This window comes from Peromyscus californicus, unplaced genomic scaffold (assembly GCF_007827085.1).
Source record: "Peromyscus californicus insignis strain IS unplaced genomic scaffold, ASM782708v3 Scaffold_20__1_contigs__length_68692818, whole genome shotgun sequence".
In the NCBI taxonomy this organism is placed as follows: Eukaryota; Metazoa; Chordata; class Mammalia; order Rodentia; family Cricetidae; genus Peromyscus; species Peromyscus californicus.
In genome coordinates this window covers 46,307,150-46,330,812 of record NW_026294503.1, presented here as the reverse complement: position 1 = coordinate 46,330,812, position 23,663 = coordinate 46,307,150, and the positions used below count along the sequence as shown (strand labels likewise).

The 23,663-nt window shown below is 43.3% G+C and overlaps 1 protein-coding gene across 5 annotated transcripts in view; it reads right to left on the bottom strand.

Annotated features, from left to right (window-relative positions):
• Positions 1-23,663, bottom strand: part of Xpnpep3 (X-prolyl aminopeptidase 3) — a 55,794-nt gene that overhangs the window by 10,075 nt on the left and 22,056 nt on the right. For all 5 annotated transcript variants that reach the window (XM_052748403.1, XM_052748399.1, XM_052748401.1 and 2 more), the window contains exons 4-7: positions 21,905-22,107; positions 7,312-7,374; positions 6,324-6,437; positions 842-927 (exon numbers count right to left, since the gene is read on the bottom strand). In XM_052748403.1, the coding sequence (XP_052604363.1) occupies positions 842-927; positions 6,324-6,437; positions 7,312-7,374; positions 21,905-22,107 (466 nt within the window). The remainder of the gene's footprint in view (positions 1-841; positions 928-6,323; positions 6,438-7,311; positions 7,375-21,904; positions 22,108-23,663) is intronic.

Below are 23,663 nucleotides of genomic sequence, written 5' to 3'. Positions count from 1 at the left end.
GTGCATTGGTGTGCCTGCATGTGTGTTTGTGTGAGGGTGTCAGAACCCCTGGAACTGGAGTTACAGACAGTTGTGAGCTGCCATGTGGGTGCTGGGAATTGAACTTGGGTTCTCTGGAAGAGCAGCCAGTGCCCCCCATCTCTGAGCCATCTCTCTAGCCCCAGCTTATAGCTGTTTATAACTCTAGTTTCAGGGGATCCAATATCCTCTTCTGGTTTGTGAGCATTACACACATACAAGCAAAAACACCCATACACACATAAATAAATAAATATGTATGTATATATATAAATAAATAAAAAGACTTAAAGTTTGTGCCTATAGTGGATATTCTCTAGTGGCTTCAAATTGTTCTTAATATTTTGTTGAGATTTTATAATCATTGTCTGTGGAGTGTTAACTCAATGAAGATATTCTACTGTACCTTGAATAAGGCATTATAATTAGAAGGAAAAAAAGCAATAAAGAAAACCACAAATGCAAATACCAAAACAAAGTGCATGTGGCTCATGTGTTAAGTCTTTCCTTTTCTTTTCTTTTTTTTTTTTTGAGACAGGGTTTCTCTGTGTAGCTTTGGTGCCTGTCCTGGATCTCGCTCTGTACATCAGGCTGGCCTCGAACTTACAGAGATTCACCTGGCTCTGCCTCCCGAGTGTGTGCGCCACCACCGACTGGCTGTGTTAAGTCTTGCCTTACTATGCTACATAATGAACAAAACAGCCCCAAATGAAAACAGTTAAAAGCTTTGTAAAGACAGCTAATGACATATAAGAGCCATTTACTCTAGACACCAACCAAATCCCAAGATGCCATGAGACATAGTACTCTGTAGAGTCCCTACCTGCCATTGACAGGCCATGTCCGGGTGATGTCACTCACATAGCAGGAAGATTCACAACCTCCATCAAGAAGCACCATCTCACCATCCTGGAACAAAGAAAGGGGAGGAGGGAGCGATCCAGCAATCTCACAACCACAGGTTGTTTCTTCCTGTCTAAATGTCTGGGGGGATGGGTAGGGGCGGCTGGAGAGATGGCTTGGTGGTTAAGAGCACTTGTTCTTGCAGAGAAACTGAGTTTGGTTCCCCAAACTCCCATGGTGGCTCATAACCACCCTTAAATCCAGTTCCAGGGGATCTGATGACCTCTTCCCATCTCCATGAGTCCATGTAGACAAAACACTCACAGACACAAATTAAGTGGAAAAGAAAAGTCTTTGGAGGCTGGAGAGATGGCTCAGTGGTTAAGAGCACTGGCTGCTCTTCCAGGGGTCCTGAGTTCAATTCCCAGCAACCACATGGTGGCTCACAACTATCTGTAATGAGATCTGGTGCCCTCTTCTGGCCTGCAGGCAAACACAGAACACTGTATACATAATAAAAAATAAATAAATCGGGGGCTGGAGAGATGGCTCAGAGGTTAAGAGCACTGACTGCTCTTCCAGAGGTCCTGAGTTCAATTCCCAGCAACCACATGGTGGCTCACAACCATCTGTAACGAGATCTGGTGCCCTCTTCTGGCCTGCAGGCACACATGCTGTATACATAATAAATAAATCTTTAAAAAAAAAAAAAAAAGTGAAGGTCTCGGAGATCCATGGGAGACTTCCTTCTGGTCCTTATCCAGCTCTTTCTCTCCTCAGAGCCTTCACATTTAAAAAAAAAAAAAAAAAAAAAAAAAAAAAAAAAAAAAAATAAATAAAATAAATCTTTAAAAAAAAAAAAAAAAGAAAGAAAAGTCTTTGGGGCCAGCAGGATGGTTCATTGGGTAAGGCTGCTTGAAGAAGAAGCCTGACAATCCTAATAATAATAAACTATGTATGTTAATCTACTTCCTTTCTAAAACTCAATTACTCTTAGCATCTTCTTCTTAGGGTCTCTGTGTATAGCTCTGGCTGGTCTGGAACTTGCTATGTAGAGGAGGTTGGCCTTGAACTAACACAGATTCACTACTCTTAGCCTCTTAATTTTAGCATTTCTTTTCTGCTGTCATAATACATGTGGGAAAGAAGAAAACATTGAGTGTATTTGTTCTGATTTACTCATGCCCTTAAAGATAGGGCATATCTTTGTCATATATAAATAAAAACAGACTTTGGCATAAAATTGATGGCATTTAGCCAGGTAGTGGTAGCACACACCTTTAGTCCCAACACTCAGGGTGAGGGGGAGGAGTAGAGGCAGGTGAATCCCTGAGTTTCAGGCCAGCCTGGTCTACAGAGTGAGTTCCAAGTCAGCAAGGGATACACAAAGAAACTATGTCTGGGGGGAGGGGAAGGAGGATGGAAGAAATGGCAACAGGGTGGAATAAAGTTCCTGCTAAAAGCCAACTTGGCCCTGTATAAAACACTTTATGAAATATTCACATTATATAAGATATACTGGAAAGATTTTTTTTGGTTTTTCAAGACAGGGTTTCTCTGTGTAGCTTTGTGCCTTTTCCTGGAACTCACTTGGTAGTCCAGGCTGGCCTCGAACTCACAGAGATCCGCCTGGCTCTGCCTCCCGAGTGCTGGGATTAAAGGCGTGCGCCACCACCGCCCGGCAAGATTTTTTTTTAAAATGTGCATTAGTGTTTTGCCATGGGAAATTTCAGGCCCCCTGAAACTTGAGATTTCTGTGAGTTCCAGGCTAGCTGGTGCTATACAGCAACACTCTACCTCAGAAACAAAAACAAAAACTAGACCTGGCAATTGTGGATGAAGTTAATAGCACATAAGACATGTCCCAACGATGATAGATATATCGAACACTATCACCTAGAACACAACAGGGTCAAGGCAAGGGGAAGCATCAAACAGAGAACAGAATGAAAAGGTGCAGGACACATCTATCTGAAGACCTTGAAGAAGTAAGGAATGGATAGATAGATAGGACACAGGAACGATGATACCTTAAGAACTGTATCGAGATACTGAAAACTGATTAAAGACATAAACCTATAGATGTGGGAAACAGAATTAAATTAATCTACTCAAAACCAAGTTGGTTTTTTGGGAAAGGGTCTCTCTATGTAGCCCTGGCTGGCCTAGAACTTACTATGAAGACCAGGCTGGCCTTAAACTCATACCAGAGATCTGCCTGTCTCTGCCTTCAGAGGGCTGGGATTAAAGGCACACCATACAAACCCAGCTAGTATGTTTACTTCTTAAAGTAACTGTCCAGTAAAATTTATTTTTGAGAAAAGATGTATTAACTATGATTATGAAGCAGATTTAGACATGACCATGACTTAGGTAAAATAGACAAAGTGGTAGAAAAATGTATAAAGTTAGCTTAGGAAAAGAAATTTAATTGCTGTAATCACTTTAGAAATGTTTGGTATTATCCAAGATGCAAATATGTGCATCTTTCAACCCAGCAATTCTACTATTACATGTCCCTTGGATAAACCTGATATCTTATATGCCAGGACAAAGACAATAATGCCCAAAGAACACTGTTTTTTGTTTGTTTGTTTGTTTTTTTTTTTTTTTTTTTTTTAAAGATTTATTTATTTAGTATACAATGTTCTGTCTGCATGTATGTCTGTCTGCAGGCCAGAAGAGGGCACCAGATCTCATTACAGATGGTTGTGAGCCATCATGTGGTTGCTGGGAATTGAACTCAGGACCTCTGGAAGAGCAGTCAGTGCTCTTAACCTCTGAGCCATCTCTCCAGCCCTGTTTGTTTGTTTTTTGAGACAGGGTTTCTCTGTGTAGCTTTGTGCCTTTCCTGGAACTCACTCTGTAGCCCAGGCTGGCCTTGAACTCACAGAGATCCGCCTGCCTCTGCCTCCTGAGTGCTGGGATTAAAGGCGTGCGCCACCACTAAGTGCCCAGCTAAGAACACTGTTTTTAACATTGTAAATTTGGAAATAACATATAAATGTCTAGCCGGGCGGTGGTGGCACACGCCTTTAATCCCAGCACTCGGGAGGCAGAGCCAGGCGGATCTCTGTGAGTTCGAGGCCAGCCTGGACTACCAAGTGAGTTCCAGGAAAAGGCACAAAGCTACACAGAGAAACCCTGTCTCGAAAAACCAAAAAAAAAAAAAATATATATATATATATATAAATAAATGTCTATTGTCACATTAGGAAATTAAGAAAAAATTTAGTGCTGGAGAGATGGCTCAGAGGTTAAGAGCATTGGCAGCTCTTCCAAAAGTCCTGAGTTCAATTTCCAGCAACCACATGGTAGCTCACAGCCATCTATAATGGGATCTGGTGCCCTCTCCTGGCATGTAGGTGTATATGCAGATAGAGCACCATACACATAAAATAAATCTTAAAAAAAAAAAAAAGCATTAAAGTCACTTAAAAATAGCAATTGTGGGGCTGGTGAGATGGCTGAGGAGTTAAGAGGATTGGCTGCTCTTCCAAAGGACCTGGGTTCCATTCTTAGCACCGACATGGCAGCTTACAACTGTTTGTAACTACAGTTCCAGGGATCCAACACCCTTACATAGACATACACGCAGACAAAACACCAATGCACATAAAAATCAAATCTTTAAAAACCAAAACAAAAACAAACCAATTGTTTTTACGCTATACAGCTCAGTGGTAGAGCACCTCTGGCACCCCAAGTCTGACCCCAGCACTGAAAACAACAGTACAAAGTCCAAAACACACTGCATATGCCTAGTGTTCCAGCTACTCTCAGAAGGCTGACACAAAATGATGCTTAAGGCTGGAGTTTGCAGACAGCCTGGGCTACAGGGTTAGACTTGTCTCTTTAATTCCACCCCCAAAACTTAAGTCACACTTTTATGAAACAAATGATGTTTTAAAATAAAAAGTTAGAATGTTGTAATGTCCTAATTTCTTTTTCTTTTTGGTTTTTTTGAGACAAGGTTTCTCTGTGTAGCTTTGGAGCCTGTCCTGGAACTCACTCTGTAGCCCAGGCTGGCCTTGAACTCAGAGATCCGCCTGCTTCTGCCTCTGAGTGCTGGGATTAAAGGTGTGCGCCACCACCGCCCGGCCTGTAATGTCCTAATTTCTATGAATTTCTGTTTAGCTTTTGGGAAAGGTGGCTAGGCTTACCATGGCCTTGGAGTTCAAGCCGTTGAGTATCACATCACAAAGGCTCTAGGTTACTCCAAGGAGAGTGAGAAGACATCACACCATGTCTTAGTCGCCCTATGAGAATTGACTTAACCCTTTAGACCCTACTTTGTTCTTCTACACCAGTGAAACAGACACATGGCAGCTGTGTGCCACCGGGAGGGCTGTCAAACAGGCGGAGGCAAAACGGTTTCAAAGCTGGGCATGCCATGTACACTGTGATGCCAGCACTTGGGGGAGACGGCAAGGCAGGAGGATCGCTGCAAGTCTGAGGCCGGCTTGGGCTACAAGAGAATTCTAAGCTAGCCTGGGCTATGGAGTAGGATTCTGCCAACAACAACACCCTGCCCCCAAACATTCTGAGGTCATATAGGTTAAAAAATAAACAAGATCAAATCATGTAAATGTGTATTAGTGGTAAAGGAAAACTAATGGACTAGTATGGACTAGAATGAAGCTCGGTAGAGTGCTTGCTTAGTATGACAAGGCTTTGGGTTCCATCCCCAGCACTGCACAGAACTGGGCATGATGGCATCTCACTGTAATCCTAGCATTAGAGGGAGAGGCACACAGGAAGGTTCAGGATCGTTCTTGGCTACTCACTGGGTTCAAGGCCAGTCTGGGCTACTTCAGACTAGGTCTCTAAACCACCATCACCCATACCAACCAACCAAAAAGATAAGACAAAGACATGATTACCACCACAATAAATTCATGAAAAAAAAAGACGATCCTGAACTAGTAGGTTGAGAAAGCCCACAAAGGAAATCCAGCTCAAGTAGCTCCACAGGCATGGCTACACTCTGGAGGCTACCCGCCTGGCTCCACCCAGTGCTGCCTCAGAACCTGCCTGTGTACTGTGGCTTGCTAAAGTTTAGATTATCCTTTTCGTACACTAAGCAAGCATGCTAGTAATTGTTCTTACCTCACAGGGCTACTCCAAGGACTAATGAAATAACATCCATAAAACCATTGTAGAGCCGGGCGGTGGTGGCGCACGCCTTTAATCCCAGCACTCGGGAGGCAGAGCCAGGAGGATCTCTGTGAGTTCGAGGCCAGCCTGGGCTACCAAGTGAGTTCCAGGAAAAGGCGCAAAGCTACACAGAGAAACCCTGTCTCGAAAAACCAAAAAAAAAAACAAAAAAACAAAATACAAACCATTGTAGAGATAATAAAGCGCTTTTTAATTGGCATTCCATTGGCGAGGGAAGGGTAGTGAGTTTTCTATTGGGGAACCTAGGCCTCTCAGGGAGCAGACTACAGGGGCATTCTGCTTACCTTGATGAGCTGATTGTTCTTCACATAGTGCAAAGTGTTCGAGCGATTACCGCCTGCAACCACGGGTGGGTAGGCTAAGATGTCTGCACCTCGGGCCCGGCATTCAAATTCAAACTGTGAAAAACAAGAAAGTTTGACTCACACAATTTCTGTGGAACCATTCCAGCCCAGGCTGTCTTCAGCCACCACAGAGGTGCTTACTCTCATACCTAACCAAACATTTTATGCCATCAGCACATTTCTTTGACGCTTACCTGATGGACTATATATTCTAGTCTATAAATGCCCTCTTACTTCAATCCTGTCATCCAGCTTTACTATACACATGTATTTGTTGAGGCAGGAGCTCATGGAGCCCAGATGGACTTCACACTTACTATATAGATGAGGATGACCTCCACTCCTGACCATCATGTGTCCATTTCCTAAGTGCTGCAATCTGACATGCACCAATACATCTGGCCCAAACCTTATTTAATCTCCTGTAATTTAAGCTTCCCATGGTTTTCAAAGTAAGTCCAGAAGAAGACAGAGAAAATATGTAAAGAAGGCTGAGTCCAAAGACACATGCAAGGCTATTCTTATCGGCTAAACAATAAAATATGGCTTAGATTTTTAACAATACCTAAACACGGCTATTTTTAGTCTTGCAAACAGTTAGCAACCTAAATGCTAGGGGTAGGGGTAAAGGATACTGGGACACTGTAAATTCTGCCATCTTCAGTATACCCCGAGGGCTGCCCCACTGGCCCCACTAAGTGCTGCCGCCTCAGACCTTCCTTCCTTTACATGGACTAGGTGTTGGTCTCCGTTCATACTGTGCACTTTTCTTCAATGTACTCCGCATGCTCTAGACGAATAAGTCAGCGACACTAGGAGAAGGAGAGGCTGTCCCTACTCGGCCTGCCTGCAAGCCAGTGCCACCATGAACCAGAGAACTCACTAGACATCTGCCCCAACAGGACCTTTCCTGCTACATGAAGCTCACCTTCGCATAAAGAAAGGCTTCGTCTACTGGAGCTTTACTGGCAAACATGGTCTCTATGAAAGCCTGGAAAAAGAGGGGGTGGGGAAGAATACAGTCTCATTTTATCTATCACTCAAACATTCAAAATGTTGGGGTTCAAATAAAAGCACCTTTCCCAGCCAGGGTGGGCTGGGGTGGGGGGCACACGCCTTTAATCCCAGCACTCGGAGGCAGATGTAGGCGGATCTCTATGTGAGGCCAGCCTGGTCTACAGAGTGAGTTCCAGGACAACCAGAGCTATACGGTTTTCTCATCCAGATGCTATGACTAAGTAGTATATTTTAGGAGGGAAAAGAAATATTGCTCTCTGGAATAGTTGATGGATGACAGACTTAGTGTTAAGGCACTCAATCTTCCAACTCAGAATACACACTGTATGTTAGTTAGAGTCAGCAATCTGGAAACACCTATGTCTTCTCCAAAACTCATGCTTAGTCAGGCATCAGTGTATGTCTTTAATACAAGCACCCAGGAGGCAGAGGCAGGAGGGGCTCTGTGAGCTAATTAGAAAAACAAAAGTAACAGACACAGACACACACATACACATGTATGTATACAATAAATATATCTTTAAAACAAGACAAAAGAAACTTAATCCTTATTGGGGTGGTATCATGAAGGTCAGGGCCCTTGAAGTGATGAATCACAAGGGCAGACCCCTCAAGGACGGGATTAGTAGTTTTGAGAGGTGTTATTCTGAGTTTCTTCAGCTGTGTGAAGACCCCTAGACAGTACCGCCTATGAAGATTCAGGCCCTGCTGTCACTTGGTGATGCGGGTAAGGTCAAAGCACTGGGCCACACCTTAAGCAAACAATGAGCTGTGACATGTGCAGAGAGCACTCTGGCCAGAGGAAACCTGACCCATAAGCTCCAAACCAAAAGATGATGACATGCAGCCTAGAGCCAACCAAGAAATGCCACAGCAGCTGGAAGCAAAAGCCTGCCAAAAAGCCACACATAAATACTTCAGCCCTTTGTTTAATAAATGAGATTACCTGCAAACCTCCCAGAGTCTTTGTTGTTGACTCTGCGTCTACCCATCCCCTGGCCATGGGTATCAGAGACTGTGAGACCCCAGATGCAGAGCATCTTGGACTTCCTATTCTCCAGAAGTTTTAAGAAACAAACAGCTGTCATTGATGGAGCTAATTACTCTTAGGTGTTCTGATGGCACTACACAAAAGAGGAAGCAGGCCACGTGTCATTATGTGCCTGCAGTTCTGCTATGCGAAATTATGGACTGGATGGCCTAGTCTATAGCAGGCTTTCCCAACTTCAGTATTTTTTTTTTCCTCTTTTTTTAAACTAGGGCTGGAGAGATGGCTCCGTGGTTAAGGGTTCTGGGTGTGATTCCCATCAACCACATGGCAGGCAGTTCATAAGCATCTATAAATCCAGACCCAGATGATCTGATGTGCTCTTCTGGCCTCTGTGTGCACCAAGCATGCCTGTGGTACACATACACACACACAGGCAAAACACTCACATAAAATAAAAAAGATCTAATAAAGTGACATGTATTGATCATGGGTACATGTGTGTATATGTGTGGGGGTGTGCAGGTGTTTCAGCATGCATGTGGAAGTCAGGAGTCTACCACGTGGGTCCCAGGGATCAAACTCATGTTTGGCAGGAAGTGCTTTGGCTGCTCAGCCACCTCACTATTGCCCAAACTTCAGTAGCACTGACAATGGGAACTAGATAATGCTTAGTTGTGGGGAGCCGTCTAATTCAGTGTAGAAAGTCAACAGCATCCTGCATGTCTGAGCACCAGACACTGCCTACATCTACTACAGAAGGGACAAAAATACTCCCCATTGAGAACGACTGGCCCAGAATACTGATTCTCTGTGACAGCCACACCTATGTGTATATCTATTTTTATAGGCATAATGTTTACAACTCACTATCATAACTAGCTCCACATATATATATATATATATATGGTGCACGTGACTAACCCAGGGCCCCACAAGCATCAGGAAAGTACTCTACTACTGAGCTACACTCCTAGGGCTCCAGAAAATATTTTGATTAGTTTATATAGACATGCCTACAGGCCAGAAGAGGGCACCAGATCGCATTGTAGATGGTTGTGAGCCACCATGTGGGTGCTGGGAATAGAACTCAGGACCTCTGGAAGAGCAGCCAGTGCTCTCAACCTCTGACCAATAGGCTAAATTTAAAAACAAGCATTGAGGTGTGGAAAGGAGTTTTAAATACTCATTGTAAACCACAAAGACTGTCAGGATGACTATGGCTATTTATCTCTCTTTCTTTTTGTTTTCTTTTTCTTGTTTTTTGAGACAGGGTTTCTCTGTGTAGCTTTGGAGCCTTTCCTGGAACTCACTCTGTAGCCCAGGTTGGCCTCGAACTTAGAAAGATCCACCTACCTCTGCCTCCCGAGTGCCAGGACTAAAGGCGTGCATCACCACCACCTGGCGACAATGGCTATTTATAAGTGGGCCATAAATTTATCTTAGTTTTCCGAGAGATAGAGACACACACACACACACACACACACACACACACACACACACACACACACACACAGGGTTTCTGTGTAGCCCTGGCTGGTGTGGATTATTTTTTAGATTTCTAATTAGAATTATGTGTATGTTGTGTTGGTTTGTGCATGTGAGGGCAGTGCTCTATGAGGCAAGAAGAAGGTGTCAAGCTGGGCAGTGGTGGCACACACCTTTAATCCCAGCACTAGGGAGGCAGAGACAGGTGGATGGATCTCTGTGAGTTCGAGGTCAGCCTGGTCTACAGAATGAGTTCCAGGACAGCCCGGGCTACACAGAGAAACCCTGTCTTGAAAAGCCAAAAAAAAAAAAAAAAAAAAAAAAAAGGGGCTGGAGAGATGGCTCAGAGGTTAAGAGCACTGGCTGTTCTTCTAGAGGTCCTGAGTTCAATTCCCAGCACCCACATGTTGGCTCACAACCATCTACAATGAGAGGTCTGGTGCCCTCTTCTGGCCTGCAGGCTGAACACTCACTGTATACATAATAAATAAATAAATCTTAAAAAAAAAAAAAAAAGAAAAGCCAAAAACAACAACCACCACCACCAAACAAACAACAACAAAAAACAAGTGTCAAATCTCTTGGAGCTAGATACAGGCAGTTATGAGCCATCTGATGTAGGTGTTGGGAACCAAACTCTGCAAGAGCAGGATCAATAACTGCTGAGCCATCTCTCCAGCCCACAACCTTTGTAAAAGTAAAAAAAAAAAAAAAAAGTCATTTGGCCAGGCAGTCATGGCACACGCCTTTAATCCCAGCACTAGGAAGGCAGAAGCAGGCGGATCTCTGTGAGTTCGAGGCCAGCCTGGTCTACAGTGTGAGTTCCAGGACAGCCAGGGTGGTCACACAAAGAAACCCTGCCTCGAAACAAAGAAACTGACCTGTTGAGGCTAGAGAGCTGACTCAGTGCTTAAGAGTACTGGGTGCTCTTCCTGATGATCTGTGTTTGACTCAGAGCACCCACACATTGGCCCACAACCATCTGCAACTCCAGTTCCAAAGGATCCAATCAACTCTTCTGGTCCCTGTGGGTACTGCACTCATATAGTGTACTGACATGCATGCAGGCAACACACACACACACACACACACACACACACACACACACACACACACACACACACAAATAAAACTAAAGCCCCAAATAAACTGACCTATGGACTGGAGAGAGACAGCTCAGGAATGAAGGGCATTTGCTGCTGCCGTTGGCTGCAGAGGGCCTGAGCGTGCTTTGCAGCACCCATGCACCCATGATGAATGGCTCACAACCACTATAATCCTAGTTCCTGGAAAACAACCATGCTCCATTCTGTCTCCTCAGGCATGTGCATACATCTCTATTGTATTGTCTCACTCTCTCATTTATTTATTAGACAGGGTCTCATTCTGCAGCTCTGCTTAGCCTGAAAGTCCCAGGATAGTAGTGCAGAATAACCTTCATCTGGACATCCTCCTGCCTCTGCCTTCTGAATGCTAAGGGCTACCTACACCACCCTGTTCAACACAGGCACATACATTAAAATAAATAAAGAAATTGACTTGTTTGGGCTGGAGAGATGGCTCAGCAGTAAAGAGCATTTTTTTTCTTGCAGGATCCAGGCTTAGTTCTTAGCAAGCACATGGTAGCTCCCAACCACTCCTAACTCTAGTTCTAAGGGCTCCAGTGCCCTCTTCTGACCACTGTGGGCAACAGGCATGTACATGGCGTACATACACACACACACACACACACACACACACACACACGTATGCAAAATACCCATAAAATAAAATAAATAAATCTTAAAAATATTGACTTGTAATTTGTGAATTCTGAGTTTTTTTAAATCTTTAAAATTTTATATTATGTGTATGTATGTTTTGCCAGTAGGTATGTCTGTGTACCACCTGGGTGCAGTGCCCACGGAGGTCAGGAGAGATTGTTGAATTCCTGGGAACTAGAGTTACAGATGGCTATGAGCCACCATGTAGGTGTTGGGAACTGAACCTTGGTCCTCTGGAAAGGCAGCTAGTGCTCTTAACTGCTGAGCTGCCTCCCATGTTCTAAATTCTGAGGTTTTTTTAAATATATTTCAGATACTAGATCTTAATCAAACAGGCATCTGTAAACATGGTCTCCAATTATGTGGACTTGTTTTACTTTCTGGACTGTATATATACAATTGTGTGTAAAATTGTAAAGCTTTTTTTTTGGAGATTTACATGTGTGTGTGTGTGTGTGTGTGTGTGTGTGTGTGTGTGTGTGTGTGTGTGTGTGTGTTTTGCTGGCCTCTTTGTGAACCACATGAGTGCTGTGCCAGAAGAGGGTCCAGTCCCCTTAGAAGTGGTATTATAAACAGTTGAGAGCCACCATGTGAGTGCAGGGAATCAAACCTGGTCCTCCGGAAGAGCAGTCGGTCCTCCTGATCTCTGGGCCATCTTTAAATTCTGATGACGTCCAGGTTCTCTCTTCTGTTGTTTGTGCTTTAGGAATAATTAACTCCACTGGGGACTTCAAGGCCATACGAACTGACTCATGTGTTCTACTAAAAGTTTCAGCCAGGCAGTGGCGCGCACACCTTTGATCCCGGGGGAGGCAAAGGCATGAGGATCTCTGTGAGTCTGAGGCCAGTCTGATCTACAAAAAGTGTTCCAGGACAGTCAGGGCTACCCAAAGAAATCCTGTCTCAAAAAAAAAAAAAAAAAGTTTTACTAAAGGAGATCTTGATTGGTTTGAAGTAGCATACACATTGAAACCAGTGGAATCTGGAAACTGTAAGGAGCTGGAAGATGGATTGGAAGGAAAACGAAAATTGATAACAGGTCTGCTAAATATTCAGGGGGGATAGTAACCACCTTCAGCAATGGCTCAAATTAAGCTAAGGATCCCTGCAGATGAGCTTCTCTCTTTGGTCAACAGGTGGAGCTCTAACGAAAAGAACCTGGGCTACAATACTATCTGATGAACTGTGAGATCACCACTGAAATTATTCAGGTGGTAAAATGGTGAGGAATGAAGAGTGGGTAGCCAGTGAAGGAAATTCTGTATTTCCTTCACATTGAAGGATTACTATACTTCAGATTACTATATACAATACCCTTATAAACCTCTGTCAAAAATGTTTCCTGTGAGTTTTAGTTTTAGAGTGACATCTCTTTCTCTCTCTCTCTTTAGACAAGATCTCACAAAGTATCTCTGGCTGGCCTGGAACTTGATAAGTAGACCAGGCTGGCCTTGCACTCATAGACATCTGTCTTTGCCTCCTAAGTGCTGAGATTAAAGTGTGTACCAACATGTTCAACATTGAGTGACATCCCTTGCTTTAAATAGTAATGGGTATCTTTAATCCCAGCATTTGGGGGGCAGAGGCAGGCGGATTTCTGTGAGTTCAAGGCCAGCCGGGTCTACAAAGGGAGTTTCAGGACAGCCAGGACTGTCTTGAAAAACAAAACAAAACAAAAGTAATGGGCTGATCAGGCTAAGTGTGTCCCCACCCTAAATGACAGAGAGGTGCCTAATTTATCAAAATTGTATTCTACCATGCATACCCATAGATAAAACAGGAATTGTGGTGCATAGCTTTAAGACCAGCATTTGGGTGTCTGGATAGGATTTTTAGTTCAGGGTTAGCCAGGTCTATATAGCCTGGTCTATATCTCAAAAACCAAGCATGATCTTGAGAGATGAAGGATCAGAAATTCCTCAACTCTGTATAAAGTTCCATCCACTGGACTGCATGAGATCCTGTCTCTGAAAATAAAAAGAGGAGGGAGTACCTACAGAACTCCGAAGCCAGAATTCAGACGGCAATGTGGTAACCTGGGGTGCTAACACAGCAGGTGAATCTGAGCCCAGACTACAGTGAGAACCTGTCTTCAAAATAAAACGCTCCAGAAATGCCGGGAAATGCACGGTGCCCAAGCCAGCACTGGAGGGACTGCAGCCCAGGCTGGGCTACGCTGCTGGAACCCAGAACCCACCCAACCCCCCTTTCTAATGGGGTGAGTGCGGCAGGGGAACTAAGACAAAGTCTCACTGGATAGTCAGGGCTGGTTTGCAGGTCGCGATGTAGACCAAGCTGGCCTCAAACTCAGTTTCAGAAGTACTGGGATTAGACGAAAGGTATGCACCACTCCACCCAACAGGTCCCATCTTTAATAAAAAGTAAAATTTTATGAACACAAAAACCAAACCAAACCAAAAAACAAAACAAAACAAAACAAAACCAAAAAACAAAACCAAGCATGAAAAGAAATGGCCACCTCCTCTAATGTTTTGACATAGGTGATATCATGACCTCCTTGGTCAAATACATGTGTACTGAAGATACAGGAATGCTACTAATGCCTGTGATGCTACAGGACAATAGCACACCTCTCACCTAGGGGATGACTGAAAAGGCTCCTCCAGTAGACTATGGGAGTCAGCCATGGAACCCCAGAAACATGTGAAAAAGGCTAAGATCTCTTATCAGCAAGGCATGGTGGCACATATCTGTAATCCCAACACTTGGAAGGCTTGAGGTTAGCCTGTGCTACTTATTGAGACCCTTTCACAAACAAAAATTTTGCTACTGATTTCCTAGATAATAAACAAGTAATTCAATACTTTGTCTGAAAAAAACCAAAAAAACCCCGAAACAACAATATTAATCATAGAATTATTATATTATCTAGCAATTCTACTTCTGACTGAATAATCATGTTCATATCAGCATTAGTCACAATAGCCAACAGATGGAAATCTATGTGTCCATCAACAAATAAGACAGATAGATACATAAAATATGATACAGATATATGTATGTATACACACAACGGGATACTACTTAGCTATAAAAAACCAACTCTGATGTGCTGAAAACATTCTGCTAGGTGAAATGAACTACTCATACAAAGGCAAATGATTTATGATTCTACTCATAAGTAGCAGCTGGAATAGACAAATGGATAGAGACAGCCTGTGAAGTCGAAGTTGTAAGAAAGAGGAAAGGGGAAGCCGCCTGAAGGGTAGAGTTTCTACCTGAGATGATGACTAAGTCTGGATGATGGTTTCATACTACTCAACTGTACACTTCAAATGCTTAAGTGTCTGCATATGTCACAAGAAAAAAAAGCAAACAGGGCTGGAGATGTATTCCAGTGGTAGGACACATGCTTAGCATTCACAGGGCCTTGAAGCAGTGCACACACACACACACACACACACACACACACACACACACAAATGGAAACAATAAGGACAATAATTATAGTTCTAAACCAATTCAATTTTTATACAGTCAATTAACAGCAATACAATAACAACATAAAACTTGACTTTTACAGGAAGGTACAGGGTATGGTCATCTAGCTCTCCAGGTTACAACAATCCCAAAGCAGATACACGTACACTCAATATTATCTGAACTTAAAGGAATTGACAAAGAGAAAGATTCAATGAGTGTCTATCCCTGGATTTGACTATTAATGTGGAAACAGAAAAAAGAAACTTTGAAGGCCAGGGCTTCTTGACTCAAATTCTGGTAAGTAATTCAAGACCTCTAACAAGTATGTGAATGAAAAAACCTGGAGGTAGAGAACAAACTTTTAGGTCTAGAAGACACAGGAACACAGTACTGTCTAGGCCTGCTAATGAGTCTCTTAGGAATGACAAAACTAATTCAGGGTTGTGAAGATACGCTGTGAAAGGATTAAAAATTGAAAAATAAATGAATGGTGGTATATCCTTTTTCTGAATATGTGGCTGATAAACAGGAAACACTGGAATGGAAATCCACCACACTATTAAAAAAGATGCATAATTATAGACTCTTCCATCTCCCAGTACTCACTGGAATTAACTAAGCCAACCCAAACAGTAAATATGAAACATGAAGATATGTTTTAATTAATAATGGTTATTTGTATGAAGAAGAAAAGGAGGAGTAGGAAATAAAGGAAGGAGGGAGGGAGGGAAGGAGGGAGGCAAGGAGGCAAGGAAGGGGCCCCTTCACGTAGGGAACCGCTCTTTAGAAAACTCTACGGCAGTGTGGAGGACTGCTGAAATTTACAAAAGAAACCGCCTGTCAAGAAACTCCAGGAGATTGGAACCGGCAAAGTTATGGCTCATCTGATCTCTTGACATGGCAAGCAAGGTCTGCGATGTCAGTGAAAACAGATATCAGCAATGTGCTGATCAGTGACATCTCCTATTGGGACCCACCAAAGCACAAAGTGTTGATAAAAACTGCCCTGTGGCCAACAGCACAGTCCTATTTTTTCTGTAAGTGAACAATCTGTACAATGATAGCAGTGGAAGAGCTTGATAGTAAGACTAGAATGTCCACTGCAGTGGACACTTGGGGTTAAAATGGATGATATATTTGACTGCAGCAACCCATTTCACTACGTATACTGTTCAAGATATCAGAATCAAATGAAGTTGCTCGATTCTTTTCCATTTGTTTGTTTTTTTGAAACAGGGTTTCTCTGTGTAGTCCTGGCTGTGAGTCCCAGAACTCACTTTGTAGACCAGGCTGGCCTCAAACTCAGAGATCTGCCTGCCTCTGCCTCAAGGGTGCTGGGATTAAAGGTGTGCACCACCATCCCGCAGCACTCCATTAAATTCTAAGAAATAAGGGGGCTGGAGAGATGGCTCAGAGGTTAAGAGCACCGCTTGCTCTTCCAAAGGTCCTGAGTTCAATTCCCAGCAACCATATGGTGGCTCACAACCATCTGTAATGAGATCTGGTGCCCTCTTCTGGCCTGCAAGGATATGTGCACTATATACATAATAAATAAATAATTTAAAAAAAAATTCTAAGAAATAAGACACGGACCAGTGAGATGACAGTGGGTAAAGGTGCTCGACATGCAAGCCTTCAAATCCATGTAGAGGTGGAAGGAAAGAATCAATGCCATAAATTGTCCTATGACATCCCCCTCCCCCCCACAAGCACACTACAGCACGTGCACTGTTGTGGAATATTAATTTAAGACGTGTTACATTCGTTTATGCTGTGGAATATTTGGTTAATGATGTAAAGCTGTGTTGCTGTACCTGTCTAAAACACCTGATTGGTCTAATAAAGAGCCAAATGGCCAACAGCAAGGCAGGAGAAGGATAGGTGGGGCTGGCAGGAAGAGAGAATACACAGGAGAAAAAATCTAGGTTTGAGAGAGAGAAGAGGACAAGAGAATGAGGGAGAAAGAGAGGGACATGCCTGGGGCCAGAAGTCAGGCAGCTGCCAGCCAGCCACACATGGAGACAGCAGGAAAGTAAGACACACAGAAAGAAAGAAAGGTAAAAAGGCCCGAGGCAAAACGAGATGAAGAGAAACAGGATAAATTAAGTTATAAGAGCTAGCAAGAAACAAGTATAAGATAAGGCTGATCATTCATAACTAGTAAGAGGTCTCCATGTCATGATTTGGGAGCTGGTTGGTAGCACAAAAGAAAGCCTGTTACACTTTGGATACACTCACAGCTCGTATGTCTGTTATGTGCTATTCTCAAATAAATAATGCTACTCTTTGCAGACAAGTTACCGAGGCTGCCAAATATGTCATCAACCTTCCGTACAGGTCAAACATAGGCAATCAAGGCCAGCTGATGACTCAGTGAGCGAAGCTGCTTCGACTAAGCCGAAGGACCCGAGTTTGAAGCACACAACCCACATGGTGGAAGGAGAAAACTGACCCTCACCAGCTGTCCTTTGATCTCCTCACATGCCCCATGGTATGTATGCCCTCTCCATCAATAAGTGTAATTAAAAATAGAGAAAATAAAAGTAAACTCAACAACAACAACAATAATAATAATGATAAAAGAAAGGCAAGATTGCTGCTGTGGTGATGGGAACCAATCCACAGGTACTACAAAAGCCCAAGAGACGCTTTGTATGAGAAATGCTTAATGCATCAGAACAATATTCTTTTTGGCTGTGACTCCGATGCCCTTAGGGTGGAGGACTTATAAATCTCCTCCTCTACGCAATAGCCTTAAGTGAGAGTTAGAGAGCCATAACAAATACTTAAGAAGAGCTGGGCACGTGATTTTCGGCTATATGCAAAAATACAAATGAGACCGTATTTTTTGACTAGTTTCTTAGCATGGACAAATACTGGGAAGCAACCCGTGGGAATACCTGAAAAACATGTTAACAATAATGTAAATGAACACTGGATAGCCAGTCATTAATTGTGATTTAGATAAAAGTGCTAAAATATGATGGCAAAAAGTTAAGAGCTGGGTGTGGTGGCTCAAGTCTTTAATCCCAGAACTCAGGAAGCAGAGGCAGATGAATCTCAGTTAAGGGTAGTCTGGTCTGCAGGGCTAGTTCCAGGACAGGGCTACACAGAGAAACACTGTCTTAAAAAACCATAAAAAAAGTTATTTACTGTTTTGTCCCCTCTCTTGTAAAAACAGTAAAGTAGCTATTTGCTTTGTTATTGCAGATGAACAGACATAAGATGAACAATCATATGACTTAGCTCACTGGCAAGGAAAAGAACTAGCAGGTCTAATTCAGTAGGCTTACTTTTGCTTTCTCTCTCTCTCTCTCTCTTTTTTTTTTTTTTTGGTTTTTCAAGACAGAGTTTCCCTGTGTATCTTTGCGCCTTTCCTGGAACTCACTCTGTAGTCCAGGCTGGTCTCGAACTCACAAAGTTCCACCTGCCTCTGCCTCCCGAGTACTGAGATTAAAGGCGTGCGCCACCACCGCTCGGCTTACTTTTTCTAAAAAAATTATTTATTTATTTTATATGATGGTGTTTTGCCTGCATGTATGTCTGTGTGAGGATGTCAGATCTTGAAGTTACAGACAGTTGTGAGCTGTCATGTGGGTGCTGGGAATTGAACCCAAGTCCTCTGGAAGAACAGCTCTTAACCACTGAGCCATCTTTCCAGTCCCACTTTTTTTTTTTTTGAGACAGGGTCTCACCAGGTATCCCCTGGCTGGCCTGGAGCTCGCTACGCAGACCAGGCAGATTTCAAACTCAGAGAGCTCTCTGAGTGTTACCTCTGCCTCCTGAAGGCGAACTTCTTCTTAGTTCAAAAGCGCACAGTGGATGGTGAGGGAGACTGTCGCAGTAGAACTGAATCGGTGTCGCCGAGTGCTGCTGCCACTCCGTGACCGGAGCCTGCTGGACTCAGCATGATTTTCAAATAAGAGAGCTTTAGTGGAATTAGGAGCTGTGCTGCCTGCCAGACAGATTTCTTTCTTTCTTGCGAGACAGGGTTTCTCTGTGTAGGCCTGGCTGTCTGCCTCCCGAGGGCTGGGCCTAAAGGCGTGCGCCACCACCACCATGCGGCTGACAGATTAGATGTCTTCTCTCTTCTCTCTGGCCTCTCTTTCTGTTTAACGTTCCTTTATCTGGAGTGAAGACTCAGCAGCCAAGAGCACCGGTTGCTTTTACAGAGTACCCACTTTTGGTCCCCAGAATCCACAAGGCAACTCCAACATCTGTAGCTCCAGTCCCAGGAGATGCCCCTCTTCTGGCTCCCTTGGCACACCGTGCACAGACAAACACGCAGGCAAAACACCCAAACACTCAAAATAATAATACAGTTATTTATTTGTAACTTTGTTGTTTTTTTTTTTTTTCTAAGACAGGCTTCTCTGTGTTGCCTTAGCTGTCCTAGAACTCCCTTTGTAGACCAGGCTAACCTCGAACTCACAGAGATCTGCCTGCCTCTATCTCCTGAGTGCTGGGATTAAAGGCAGGTGGTACCACCACCACCCGATAATAAATTTATTTTTATTTTTAAATATTTGTGTTATTTGTGTTTGTAAATGTGCACTTGTTTGTGCACATGCATGTGAGGTGTTTGGGCCTGTGCTATGTAGAGGTCAGAGGAAGGCACTGGACCTCTCAGAGCTGAAGCGACAGGTGTTTGTGGGATTCCTGGCTCGTTCCATACATGCTGGGACTGAATTCCAGTCCTCATGACCGCACAGCAAGCAATCTGAACTCTGTTCTCTCTCCAGCCTTCCTTTCCTTCTATTTTATCTTAAGAGATAAAGTCTTGGCTAGGCAGTGGTGGTACAAACTTTTGTTCCCAGCATTCGGGAGGCAGAGGCAGGTAGATCTCTAGGTTCAAGGCCAGCCTGGTCTACAGACTTCCAGGATGGTCAGGGCTACACAGAGAGACCCTGCTTGGGAAACAAAAACAAACAAACGAAAACCCAAGTAGAACATACACTAAGGTCATGCACCGCTTAACAGCAATGGGAACCAGCTTGTATGGTGACACCTGCTATGGGAGAGTTCTTCACTCAAATGGCATCTGAAATATCCAACCCAAGCACACCCATCAGAATAGCCATTAGGACAGCCAAAGAGTCTCAAGTCAGAAATGCAGTTATGGGAGATTTCCAGATTTCTGAAAACATCACTGAAGTAAACAAACTGGTGGGGGTAATATTTTTGCTTGTTTTGCTTGTTTTGTGTCTTTCTATGTAGTCCTGGCCAATCTGGACCTTGCTATGTAGATCAGGCTGGCCTTGAATCCACAGAGATCCACTTGCCTCTGCTTCCTGAGTGTTTGGATTATATGTATGTGCCCAGCTTTTGCTAAAGTTTTTGCATGGCACTGACCTTGGTGAAGAGACAGAGCACAGGACACACTGATTTTTTTTTTTTTTTTTTTTTGGTTTTTCGAGACAGGGTTTCTCTGTGTAGCTTTGCGCCTTTCCTGGATCTCGCTCTGTAGACCAGGCTGGCCTCGAACTCACAGAGATCCGCCTGCCTCTGCCTCCCGAGTGCTGGGATTAAAGGCGTGCGCCACCACCGCCCGGCCTAGGACACACTGATTTTAAAGTCACTTCATAATTCTAAAGAGGGCTAATTTCTGCTCAGAAGAGAAATAACAACTGTTCGTGAGGACATGGAACAAACTGGAATGATGGGAATAAAAACAGTCTGGTTGGAAATAGGAAACAGCAAGGCAGTTTGTTGAAAAGTTAAACATGCTGGATGGTGGTGCACCCTTTTAATTACTAGCACTGGTGAGGCAGAGGCAGGCAGATCTCTGAGTTCAAGGTCAGCCTGGTCTATAGAGTGAGTTCCAGGACAGCTATGGATACACAGAGAAACCCTGTTTTGAAAAACAAACACAAACAAAAAACAAAAAAAAAGAAATTGAACACTGAGTCTGATAGGACTTAAGACCTTATGAAAAGGCATTCACCTCATGTAAGAACACAGCAAGAAGTTGAAAGACAGAAGAGAGCTCTCATCAGAAATTGACCATTTTGGCAACCTGCATTGGGTCTGAAGGCTGGACAACTGTGGAAAATAAATTTCTGCCAGTTCCTGATCTACGAAAGAAAATGACTCTTCTTAGTCCTAATGTGTGGGCTAATGAGTGTTCACCTGGCCCACCTGGATGTCCTGCCACAGGAGAGGTCTTAGGCTTCTACATACATTCATATGTATCTTCTTGTTTTTTCATACCTTATGTAAGTATCTTATTCCATGGTTTAACTTAGTTCTCAAATATCTTATGGTGTGTGATATGCACTTAGTAGAAACCATATTTCTAATCTCTGCATTTTGGATCTTTCTAGTGAGACATGAGAGCGTGGTCCTTCCCACTGTGCTAGGCAGTGGCAGTGAGCCATAGCTCTCAACCACAAGATTTTTTTTTTTTTGGTTTTTCGAGACAGGGTTTCTCTCTGTAGCTTTGGAGCCTGTCCTGGAACTCGCTTTGTAGACCAGGCTAGCCTCGAACTCACAGAGATCCACCTGGCTCTGCCTCCTGAGTGCTGGGATTAAAGGTGTGAGCCACCACCGCCCGGCTTTCAACCACAAGATCTTAAAGGTAGCAACTTTCCAAAGAGAAACAACACTAATGAATAAAAGATCAATCTTCAAAGAGGCAGATTTATTTTTGCCTTGCAAGGCATTGAGCATGTCTTGATATATTCACTAAACACATTGCAGAAGTTAGATAGATTCAAGCTATGAGGTTACTACAATGGGCATATGACCTTAAAAGGCATTCTGAAAATGAAGAGCTTGAGTATTGTGATCTGACAAAGAAATATTTTCAATAGCAGCCATACCTCTGATGTCAGTTTCCCAGCAATCTGCATTCTCTTAATCTCTGCAGGAGATTTAACTAGCCGGAGGCGCTGGATCAGCTGCTGGACACTCCGAACCTTGTTTTTGCTCCTGGCTTTGGCTTCAGTTAGATGCTGCATGTAGTCTGAGTGAAGCTGTGTATGAGAAGGCTTCATCCAGTCATACCAAACCATGCTCGTCTCAGCTTAAAATGGGAAGCAAAAAGTAAGTTTAGAACCAACAGAGGCTGAAGGTCTATCTTAGTGGTAGAATGCATGCTTAGCGCTAAGAAGGCCCTTGGGTCAGTCTCCAGCACCAAGCAGTAATATACAATAAACTAACACTGGCCTGGGTGTGATGTTGCATTGTTATAATCACACACCCGGAAGGTGGAAGTCAGAGTACTAGGACTCAGCTACATAGCTAGTTCAAAGTCAACCTGGACTACTTGAGATCTGCCTCAGAAAGCCACAGGGAGAAAAAAATCCCTAACATCGGGATATAAAATAGTTCAATGGTGAAACATAAATGAAACATAAACAAACAGAAAATAATAATAAATGTGCTAAGCAAGACAAAGCTATAAAATCTGTTGTGTGGAATCCTGGAAGGCTGAGTGACACTTTCTCAAGACTGAAGCATCTGATAGGTTTGACATGAATCATTGGAAAGGTCATTCTCTGAAAGTGGTATGATGCTCTGGGATATACACAGCTTTCTACCACAAAATGTCACTATTCTTATGAAAACGACAGATGGGACTAAAGCTTTATTTAAGTTTGAATTTTGATATTTTTTAACTTCTTTTTTTGTTTTTTCGAGACAGGGTTTCTCAGTGTAGTTTTGGTGCCTGTCCTGGATCTCGCTCTGTAGACCAGGCTGGACTACACAGAGATCCACCTGCCTCTGCCTCTTGAGTGCTGGGATCAAAGGCGTGTGCCACCACTGCCCGGCCTATTTTTTAACTTTTAAAGAACAAATGCAACAGTTGTTCTTTCCTACCACAGCTGATTCAGAGGCATTCCTGAATTACGATGCATAAAAATGATAGTGATCAGCTAATGACTTTCTGGTTAAGGAGTCCACCCTTGTGTAAAATGGTCTGGGGACAAGCTGGCATAAAGTAGGTCTCCCAGTTTGGGACAGTTATTCATTGTATCTATCATTTATTTTGTTGTAGGATCTAAAAAGACAGTCTTATCTGTCCCTGAGACTATGCTCTAAGGGCTCAGAATGAAAATGACATATACCGCTTAGCAGCATCTGTATAATTCATCTTTTTGCTAAAAGTAAGTCAAAAATGATATTTTTAAAAAATTTGTTTTTGGTTTCTTGAGACAGGGTTTCACTATACATACTTGACTGCCCTGGAATTCACTGTGTACACCAGGCCAGGCTAGCCTGGAATTGACTGAGATCCACCTGCCTCTGCCTCCCGAGTGCTGGGATTACAGGCGTGTGCCACCATCCCTGGCCAAGAATGACATTCTTAACTAAATCTGTAGGACTCTATGATTAAAAAGTACATTAGACTGGGAGGTGGTGATACATGCCTTTGATCCAAGAATTCCTGTAGGTAGAGGTGTGTTCAAGGACAGCCTGGTCTACAGAGTGAGTTCCAGGATAGCCAGGGCTACATGGAGAAGTCCTGTCTCAAAAACAAACTAAAACAAAAACCAACCAAACCAAACCAAACCAAAACAACAAAATCAACAAAAAGTAGACTGGGCTACAACAGGGGAAGAATGGAGGAAATTCTGA